The following is a 10,184-nucleotide window of genomic DNA, read 5'->3' as shown; positions in this document are numbered from 1 at the left end:
CTCTGTACCCAGTGGGGGGGTGGGGGGTGGGTCCAGGGGCCTGGCTGCTAGCAATGGCAGAAGGGAACTCTGGTCACAGGGACCCAGCGGTTGGAGACACCAAGTGTCTAGGGCCAGCTACTGGTGGGAGCACTGGCTGCGCGGGCAAGTTGCTCTTGAGCTTGAAGCTGGACTAGTTCATGAGCAAGAGGAGATACAGAGCTGGAAAGACCCAAGGTCTGTGCCAACCACTGGGTAAGTAGTTTGACATCCAGCCACGGATTTTAGTGGAACTTACTTCCCTTGCTAATATTTAAGGCACTGGGAGAAGGCTGGGATGTGCCACTGCTTTCTAGCAGCCTCCAGCTCGACATTCCTTGTGCCTAAGGCGTGCCAGGGCACTCGCACCCTCCCTAGGGCTGCTTTCCCCTTTCCATTATGAAGCAGGAGGCAGGGAACTGCTGGGCTGCTGCAGCACATGGCTCCGCTCCCTCTGACCCCTCTCTCCCTCTGCCTTCCCGGCACATCACCATGTGGCACGTGGTGATCGGGGCCACCCGGTTGCCTCAGCTGGGCCCTGAGGCCCAAGTGCGCAATATCAAGCGGCTACTGGTTCACGAGCACTACAGTAACATCACGCAGAGGAACGACATCGCCCTGCTGGAACCGGACCGGGCAATGCCCTCTAGCCTCCAGGGACCTAGCCCCGCTCAGCAAATGCAACGCACGGGACTGGCTCCTGCTTTCCTCCCGTGACTGCCCTGCACTCCAGCATGGGAGCAAGGCTCCACCATACAGCTCTAGAAGGTAGACTGAGGAGATGAGGCTGATACAGGATTTACCAAAGCCATGGATGTCGTGGTTTAACCCCAGCTGGCAACTAAGCACCACCCAGCCACTCGCTCACTCCCCCCGGGTGGGATGGGGGAGAGAATTGGAAGGGTAAAAGTGAGAAAACTCGCGGCTTGAGATAAAGACAGTTCAATAGGTGAAGCAAAAGCTGCGCAGGCAAGCAAAGCAAAACAAGGAATGCGTTCACTACTTCCCACCGGCAGGCAGGTGTTCAGCCATCTCCAGGAAAGCAGGGCTCCATCACGCGTAACGGCTACTTGGGAAGACAAATGCCATCACCCCGCACGTCCCCCCCTTCCTTCTTCTTCCCCCAGCTTTCTATGCTGAGCATGACGTCCTATGGTATGGAATATCCCTTTGGTCAGTTGGGGTCAGCTGTCCCAGCTGTGTCGCCTCCCAACTTTTTGTGCACCCCTAGCCTACTCGCTGGTGGGGCGGTGTGAGAAGCAGAAAAGCCCTTGACTCTGTGTAAGCACTGCTTAGCAGTACCTAAAACATCCCTGCTTTATCAACACTGTTTCCAGCACAAATCCAAAACACAGCCCCATACTAGCTACTAAGAAGAAAACTAACGCTACCCCAGCCAAAACCAGCACAATGGAGAATGGCGTGTGGTGCTGAGAGCGGGAGCATCCTTCTCTGGCTAGAGCCTAAAATTGCGTGTCCTTGGCCACGCGTACCAGGGGCCACAACTGCCCTTGTCGGTGTTGGCCCAGAACAGCAATGTAACTCATAGACAGCAAGGACAGGAAGCCTGCCAGAGGCTGTTGCTGTGGCTGACGTAGCCAGGATGGCCTGTGCTGCGTCTGCGTTTCACGGGGCTTTGTGCCGGAAGGCTGACACTGCTTGGGTATGCCTGCCTTAGTTGGCTTGCACATCACTGCTTGCCTGCCACGGCTATAACCAGATTGGCTCTTCAATGCCCAGACATGTGCCTACTGCCTGGAGCAGTTCTGTTCTCTGGCGTATGCTTTTTGGGAAGGAGCTGGTGGCAAACGGCTGCAGGGAGCAGGGTGGCAGTGAACTTCCCAAAGAGGCTATGATGCCCCACTTGGTTTTTTCCTGCCAGCTGTTAGCAGGCAGTGCTCGGAGGCAGGCGCTGCTGCCTGCCACGGGGCCTGCACGCCTTCATCCCACAAGCACAGCATTCAGTGCTGGGTGGGGGGGGAGCGACTGTCGGGGGCGTCCGATGCCAGCTTCTGCCTCCCCTCCTGCTTGGAACCCCCCCATGTTGCCCCCCCTGCCCCGAGAGGCCACCACGCCCAGCACCCAGAACCAGCGACTCTGTGACATCAGCCCCGGGACCAAGGGCACCGCGGGCAACGCGAGTACTGCGGGCACTACGTCGTTTGCCGCGCTGGTGGCGACGAGCTCTCCGTGCTTGCAGCTGCCACGTGTTGCTGGCAGCGATGAATTTGCTCCGCCTCCTCGTCCTGCTGGCCCTGTGCGGGCCTGCGCACGGCACGTGGGACACCTGTGGGTAAGTAAGTGGCCCAAGGCTCCGGCAGGGAGCTTGGGCAACCCTTATGGGCTTCACTGGAGGGTGCCCGCTTGTCCCCCGTGGCCACGCCACAGCTTCCTGAACCCCACCTGGGAACTTCAGTTCCTTGCCAGCACCCACGCTGCTGGCACAACTGGCCTGCGGGGATAAAACAGAAACGGGGATGGATGCATGCATGCCCCACGGGGTTCCCTGGCCTTGCTGTCCACGCAACGCCTTGTGGAGAGGGAAGACAGCTGACTCGTAGCCTGAAGAGCAGCAAGCCCTCGAGCAGGACAGTAATGAGGAGTTTCTGTTTCCAGAGGGACCTGCGGGCTCCGGCCCATGGCTTCTCAGCACGGCGTGTCGCGCGTCGTGGGTGGCACAGATGCCCAGCCAGGGGCCTGGCCCTGGATCGTCAGCATCCAGGATCCCTGGAAAACAGGCACGGGGCATACATGCGGAGGGTCCCTCATCAGCCCACAGTGGGTCCTCACAGCAGCCCACTGCTTCATTGAGGCCAGGTAAGGGGAGGACCAGGGAACGCGGATATCCCCACAACACTAGCAGGTGCCCTGTCCGCAGCACCGCGTGCTACTGCCATCCCGTCTCCTTGCAGTCCGCCCAGTGCCTGGGTACTGCAGAGCCCAGCTGAGAGACTGCTCAGGAGAAGGCTGGGCTTGTGCCACTGCTTCCTAGCAGCCTCCAGCTCAACACTCCTTGTGCCTAAGGCGTGCCAGGGCACTCGCCCCCTCCCTAGCGCTGCTTGCCTCTCTCCCTTGCGGAGCAGAAGGCAGGGAACTGCAGGGCTGCTGCAGCACATGGCTCCGCTCCCTCTGACCCCTCTCTCCCTCTGCCTTCCCGGCACATCACCATGTGGCGCGTGGTGGTCGGGGCCACCCGGTTGACTCAGCTGGGCCCTGAGGCCCAAGTGCGCCATATCAAGCGGCTACTGGTTCACGAGCACTACAGTAACATCACGCAGAGGAACGACATCGCCCTGCTGGAACTGGACCAGCCTGTGCAGTGCAGCTACTCCATCCAGCTTGCCTGTGTGCCCGACGCCTCGCTGAGAGTGTCAGAGCTGACAACCTGCTACGCCAGCGGCTGGGGTTCCACGACTGCAAGATGTGAGTTCCCAAAAAGTACTCGTGCCCTGAGCGCAAGCTTGGCACGCAGGGGAGACGGGTTGGGCTTCCTGAGAGCAGAGGCGAAAGCCAGAGTCAGGCTGCGGGGACGCATGCCTCTAGAGAGATGGGCCTGAGCCATTCCCCAAAGGGAGGCACAAGGGGACCACCGGTACAGTGCCTTCAAGGTGCAAAGCCAAGCCCTAGGGAAGGGCTTCACCCAGACAGGGGAGGAGAAATGGCAACGAGCTGCCTGGTGTTAATTCCTCTCTGTGCTCGCAGCTGGAGGATCAACTGATGTCCTGCAGGAGGCCATGGTCCGCCTCATTGATGTCAACCTCTGTAACAGCAGCGGGTGGTACAGAGGGGCCATCCACACCCACAACCTGTGTGCTGGCTACGCGCAGGGTGGCATCGACACCTGCCAGGTAGGAGCGTGCTACGAGTCAAGCCCCAGCAGCACAGGCAGCCCTCTCACAACCGTCCCACGCAGACCCCAGCGCGTGCTTTGCCTGGCAAGTCACCCTCCCACCGCTGGGTCCCCACCGCTGCTGGGGCTCACCTCCCCTTCCCCACCTGCAGCTCCTTGCCCAGTGCCCCCCTTGCCCCAGAGGCCTGCGACTCTGCCCACAAAGCCCATCCAGTGCTCTTGGCAGCACGCAGCTCCACATCCCAAGCCTGGAGCATGTGCGTTCCACACGTGAAGAAGGATCGCTGTGCAGAGAGGAGAGAGAGCCCTACCTTACAGGCCCACCACCCCCTCCCACACAAGCTCCTGTAGGCCCCGGCACCTGAGCGGGGCCTTTCTGTGCCGCAGAGCACAGCTCTGGCAGGTGCTGTGAGAGAGAAGGAGCCAGCCGTAGTGCTGACGGAGGCCACCCAACAACACCTTTGTCCTCTCTCCTTTGCTGCAGGGCGACAGCGGTGGTCCTCTCGTCTGCAAAGATAACAAGACAGACTACCTCTGGCTCGTTAGAATCACCAGCTGGGAGAAAGGCTGTTCCAGAGAATGGCAGAGGGAAGCCCCCGCACCTATCATGAGCTTTGAAACTGTCATTCTTCAAGCCAATGCTCTCTAGCCTGCATGGACCTAGCCCTGCTCAGCAAATGCAATGCACGGGACTGGCTCCTGCTTTCCTCCCATGACTGCCCTGCAGTCCAGCATGGGAGCAAGGCTCCACCATACAGCTCTAGAAGGTCGACTGATGAGATGAGGCTGACACAGGATTTACCAAAGCCATGGAGAATGGCATGTGGGGCTGAGAGCAGGAGCATCCTTCTCTGGCTAGAGCCAAAAATTGTGTGTCCTTGGCCACACGTACCAGGGGCCACAACTGCCCTTGTCGGTGTTGGCCCAGAACAGCAACGTAACTCATAGACAGCAAGGACAGGAAGCCTGCCAGAGGCTGTTGCTGTGGCTGACGTAGCCAGGATGGCCTGTGCTGCGTCTGCGTTTCACTGGGCTTTGTGCCGGAAGGCTGACACTGCTTGGGTACGCCTGCCTCAGTTGGCTTGCACATCACTGCTTGCCTGCCGCGGCTATAACCAGATTGGCTCTTCAATGCCCAGACATGTGCCTACTGCCTGGAGCAGTTCTGTTCTCTGGCGTATGCTTTTTGGGAAGGAGCTGCTGGCAAACGGCTGCAGGGAGCAGGGTGGCAGTGAACTTCCCAAAGAGGCTATGATGCCCCACTTGGTTTTTTCCTGCCAGCTGTTAGCAGGCAGTGCTCGGAGGCAGGCGCTGCTGCCTGCCACGGGGCCTGCATGCCTTCATCCCCCAAGCACAGCATGTGGCGTGGGGAGGGTCTGTCGGGGGCGTCCGATCCCAGCTTCTGCCTCCCCTCTTGCTTGGAGGCCACCACGCCCAGCACCCGGAACCAGTGACTCTGTGACATCAGCCCCGGAACCAAGGGCAACATGGGCAACGTGAGTACAGCGGGCACTACGTCGTTTGCCGCACTGGTGGCAACGAGCTCTCTGTGCTTGCAGCTGCCACGTGTTGCTGGCAGTGATGAATTTGCTCCCCCTCCTTGTCCTGCTGGCCCTGTGCGGGCCTGCGCACGGCACGTGGGACACCTGTGGGTAAGTGGCCTGAGGCTCTGACTGGGAACTTGGGCAACCCTTATGGGGTTCACTGGAGGGTGCCCGCTTGTCCCCCGTGGCCACGCCACAGCTTCCTGAACCCCATCTGGGAACCTCAGTTCCTTCCAACACCCATGCTGCTGGCACAACTGGCCTGCGGGGATAAAACAGAAATGGGGGGGCGGAGGCACGCACGCCCCACGAGGTTCCCTGGCCTTGCTGTCCACACAACGCCTTGTGGAGAGGGAAGACAGCTGACTCGTAGCCTGAAGAGCAGCAAGCCCTCGAGCAGGACAGTAATGAGGAGTTTCTGTTTCCAGAGGGACCTGTGTGCTCCGGCCCATGGCTTCTCAGCACGGCGTGTCGCGCGTCATGGGTGGCACAGATGCCCAGCCAGGGGCCTGGCCCTGGATCATCGGCATCCAGGATCCCTGAAAAACGGGCACGGGGCATACATGCGGAGGGTCCCTCATCAGCCCACAGTGGGTCCTCACGGCAGCCCACTGCTTCATTGAGGCCAGATGAGGACCAGGCAACGCGGATATCCCCGCAGCACTAGTAGGTGCCCTGTGCAAGGCACCATGTGCTATTCCCGTCCCGTTCCCTTGCAGCACGGCCTGTGCCTGGGCACTCTAGGGCCCAGCTGACACATTGCTCAGGAGAAGGCTGGGCCTGTGCCACTGCTTCCTAGCAGCCTCCAAGTGCACGCAAGTGCTAAAACTGACAGTTCTTCCAATAAAACTGCCAATTTTCACAGCTAACCATGCTTCAGTCTGATTCAGTCTCCCGTGCGAGGCAAGGACTTCCACGCCCGGCGCCTGCAAAATGAGGCTGCAGGCAGTCAAGTAGGGCACAAAGGGAAAGAGCCACTCAAAAGGGCTGAAACCGTGCCTGGTCAGAGAGGAGGGTGCTCAGAGCCAGCGTGAGATGGAGAAGACTGGCACACTGTGGCTAGAACGAGGATAGGGAAAAAAATGATGGGACATGCAGACGACTTTGGGGGTGTGCATTAAGGCAGACAAGCTGCCGACTAGGGCCTGGCGTAAGCCTTAGCTCACTGAACGGCCTGTGCGAAACTCCTGAGCGTGACAAGAGAAATTGCTGACCATAGCGAACAGACTGAGCAGCTGACAGGAGTTACAGTGCCATGAGGAAGAGCCAGATTTCACGGGTAGTTGAGGGGGATTGGTGTGAGAGGTGGCCCCACTTCACAGATAATTGAAGGGAGAGTTGGGCTCATTTTGGGGAGAGCAATCTGGCAGGGCCAGCAGTACCCAGGAAACCCCATCAGTAATGCCGTGGAAGTCCAAGGTGACCTAGCTAAGAGCACCTGCAACACCAAATCCGTTCACAGATGTAGCAAACCTGGGAGCAAGGGGGGAAAAAGAAGCAAGGGGCTAGGTCCCTTGTTTGGGAGGAGACAAGGGCGGAGAAGGAGGAGCTGAGGAAGATGAGGGGAATGTATAAGCACGGAAAATGGAGGGAAGGGGGTGGGGGTGGGGAATCAAGGAGCTAGGCGCACATAAGCCAACTTGTTTGCTTCTTTGACTCAGCCCAGCGCCTAATCCCCACAGTCCACCCTACCTTCTTTCTGAGAGCGCTCCTAAATCCTTTTCTGTGTGGCCTCACTCTGTACCTAGTGGGGGGGTGGGGGGTGGGTCCAGGGGCCTGGCTGCTAGCAATGGCAGAAGGGAACTCTGGTCACAGGGACCCAGCGGTTGGAGACACCAAGTGTCTAGGGCCAGCTACTGGTGGGAGCACTGGCTGCGCGGGCAAGTTGCTCTTGAGCTTGAAGCTGGACTAGTTCATGAGCAAGAGGAGATACAGAGCTGGAAAGACCCAAGGTCTGTGCCAACCACTGGGTAAGTAGTTTGACATCCAGCCACGGATTTTAGTTGAACTTACTTCCCTTGCTAATATTTAAGGCACTGGGAGAAGGCTGGGCTTGTGCCACCGCTTCCTAGCAGCCTCCTGTGGAATTTGGATAATGAGGTGGGCTTCCTGGGCACAAAGAGCTGTTAAGACTGCCCTTGCTATCTCTTGTGCGACCCGGGGGAGTGGAGACTCACCCAGCTAACACAGGATGCAGATAAGGAGGGGGTCCTGTGGAGGCAGGACAGCCCTGCTTATGGTCAGCAAAGTCAGTAAGATAACAAGAATGTGAGAGGTCCTTTGTTTCTTTGAAAAGGCTTCGTGTCCGATAACTGACCTTTGCCTCATTACCGATGAAATGCATATTACAACTCACACTCCTGCATATGCTAATGAAGATTATAGAGGTCATGCTAAACATATATGACTATAGCACTCGTCTCTCCACCCAAATCATGCTACACGTCACATATGGGGGGGGGGGGGAACCTCGTTGTTTTGTGGATAAAAGACAGAGAAAATGATTGTTAAGGTGGGAGAGAAGAACCTCAATACCTGACGGACCAGTCGACGGGCTGTGTTCTCTTCCTCCACCCCAGGCAGGGACGCCTCTCTGGGTAAGCGCTGCGCCTCTCACCTCTGGGTGACAGTTATCCCCGGGTTCTTGTATTACTGTCAAGTCTGCTAGCAATATTACCCTTAATTAGTAGCACTGTTGTAGTTAGTGAATTTATCAACGGCAATCTCGAATCTGTTTCTGTCGCTTTCAATAAAATAACTCATTTCAATTTTTGTGCATCTGCTCAGTGCAAGTCCTCTTGCTGGGGCTCTGATAAATGGGTCAGTGAAAGTCCTGGGACTCTGACAGACAAATTTCGAAACTGCATTCCTTTAACGCGACACCATAAGTCTCAATCTCCCTTTACTTAGGTTCCACCACTTAGACAGAAGGTGGTGGCATTTTTCACTTTTCTAACTGGGCCTTGTCACACATTCTCCAATTTATCCCATCTTCTTACAACCTGGTGTCGCATTAAAGGGCAAGGCAATTTGGAAGAAAATAAACCCCCGTGCGTTCCAGCTTGTCCTCAGGTATCAGAGGGGCTGGGGGCAGCTAGGCTTAGATTCTGGGTGATGCCCTACTCTCTGTGTTACAAATCCGGTCACGTTCAATGTGTTGAACTCTCACGGTTACGGATACACTCGTAACACCATACACTTTCAATCTAGTCGCGTTCCATGAACTAGCACGGCCACACTTAAGGGATTTGGTGGCATTCAGTGAGAACTGTCACGGCTAGATTAACGAATAGTGCAGTTTATTGAAGCAACAGATACACAAGTTCTTTTGGGCTGCCGGTGATAAAATTACTGCCTGCAAAGCATGTGCAAATACCAAGAATATGAGCACTATAGCCTGGCGACAAACGCGTTAAGTTATAAAGCAACTCTATAGAGACTTCTAAGTTGCCCGGGGAAGCACTCGGTGTAACCAAGTGTTCGAACCTTACCCAAAGGCGTCCCTGTGGGGGGGAAGAGAGGCTCTGATCCCAGGTGTCAGAGACGGTCTGCGATGGTATCTTCCCTGGCATCCCTCCTCTCTTAAGCCATTTTTATATTATCTGTCCTTACAGGTGGAGCTTGAGTGACTCTAGTCATACATGCCTCTCTTGCAATTGGTGTAAAAGTTTCTCGTTCTGCTTTTAAAGGTATAGACTGAGAAAAATCCAGAGCGCAAGCTCAGCGAGGGGTGGTCGCACCTTGGAGGTGGGTAGCTTTGGGATGGAGGTGTGGTGTTTTGGTATTATAATGAGATTATAATGAGCAAAGTTCACCCAAAGATAGTATTTTGACAAAAAATGACAGACTGTTGGCTCGGGGTGGTAAATATGCAGCTCAGGGTAGGAAATATGCGGCTTGTCAGTTCCATAGTACCTTCCAGTTCCCGTCTTATCCCAGAGCCTGGCGGCGGTGTCTCCACTCCACTCCACCCTCCGTGCAGTTTCTCTTAGAGTCAGCACACCAAACTCCCCTGGTGTTGCCAACATCCAAGGTTGCCTAGGGAGCTTCTGTGGGATGGATTCCTTGCACATTCGCCACACTCACCCTGAAGATGTCTTCAGTGCTGTACCTTCAATATAAATTTAAGTTCTAAGTTACCTCCAGCAATTATTCCACATAATCCACCCCGTGACTATAGTCACTCAAGCTTCACAATATTTAGAAGGAAGTGGGAATGTCACATGTGTTCTTGTGGTGAGGATTATCAAGTATGTATGCATCTTGTGGGGATACTAGGTGAGCTAAGCGTTTCATCAGAATCCAGAGTTTAACATAGAGAATGAGCATCACAATAAAGCACAATATAGTGAGTATTAATAAAACAACAACAGGGTGAAGTATTTTGTGGAGGATTCCTGTGGCAGTTGGCGACCATCCAAAGAGAGTGTCCCACCATTCATGTTCTCCGTCTCTTTTAACTCTTTCCAACACTCGGTGCATCTCCTCTGCATCGTGATGGACAGTAATTAGAGTCTTTTGTCCATTTTCTTGAACCTGCTTCAACAGCTGCTTCAGATCCTCACGTTGTTGGAGTTTCTTCACTAATGTAAGATTCATTCTGATAGGAGCAGACAGTAGATCTTGAAAGAAGGCATAGCTGGATTGGAGCAATTGATGAGTTGTGACAGGAGCTGAATAATTGAAGTCACATCCTCTGATGTTAGGAAAGTCACAAACACAAAGGTTAGAGCGATCGCTTGTCTCTATAGTCGTGTCATCTGCAAGTATAG

At 55.6% G+C, this 10,184-nt stretch overlaps 1 protein-coding gene across 1 annotated transcript in view; it reads left to right on the top strand.

The window, feature by feature from the left end:
• The first annotated feature begins 2,646 nt into the window (after window positions 1-2,646).
• LOC132321735 (acrosin-like) overlaps window positions 2,647-10,184 on the top strand; it is a 61,349-nt gene continuing 53,811 nt past the window's right edge. Inside the window, exons 1-3 of the mRNA XM_059835181.1 lie at window positions 2,647-2,823; window positions 3,137-3,462; window positions 3,727-3,866. Of these exons, the coding sequence (XP_059691164.1) occupies window positions 2,657-2,823; window positions 3,137-3,462; window positions 3,727-3,866 (633 nt within the window). The 5' untranslated portion in view covers window positions 2,647-2,656. The remainder of the gene's footprint in view (window positions 2,824-3,136; window positions 3,463-3,726; window positions 3,867-10,184) is intronic.

This window comes from Gavia stellata, unplaced genomic scaffold (genome assembly GCF_030936135.1).
Source record: "Gavia stellata isolate bGavSte3 unplaced genomic scaffold, bGavSte3.hap2 HAP2_SCAFFOLD_44, whole genome shotgun sequence".
NCBI classification, from domain to species: Eukaryota; Metazoa; Chordata; class Aves; order Gaviiformes; family Gaviidae; genus Gavia; species Gavia stellata.
Note: the sequence above shows the minus strand (reverse complement) of the source record. Positions and strands in the feature narration are given on the sequence as shown.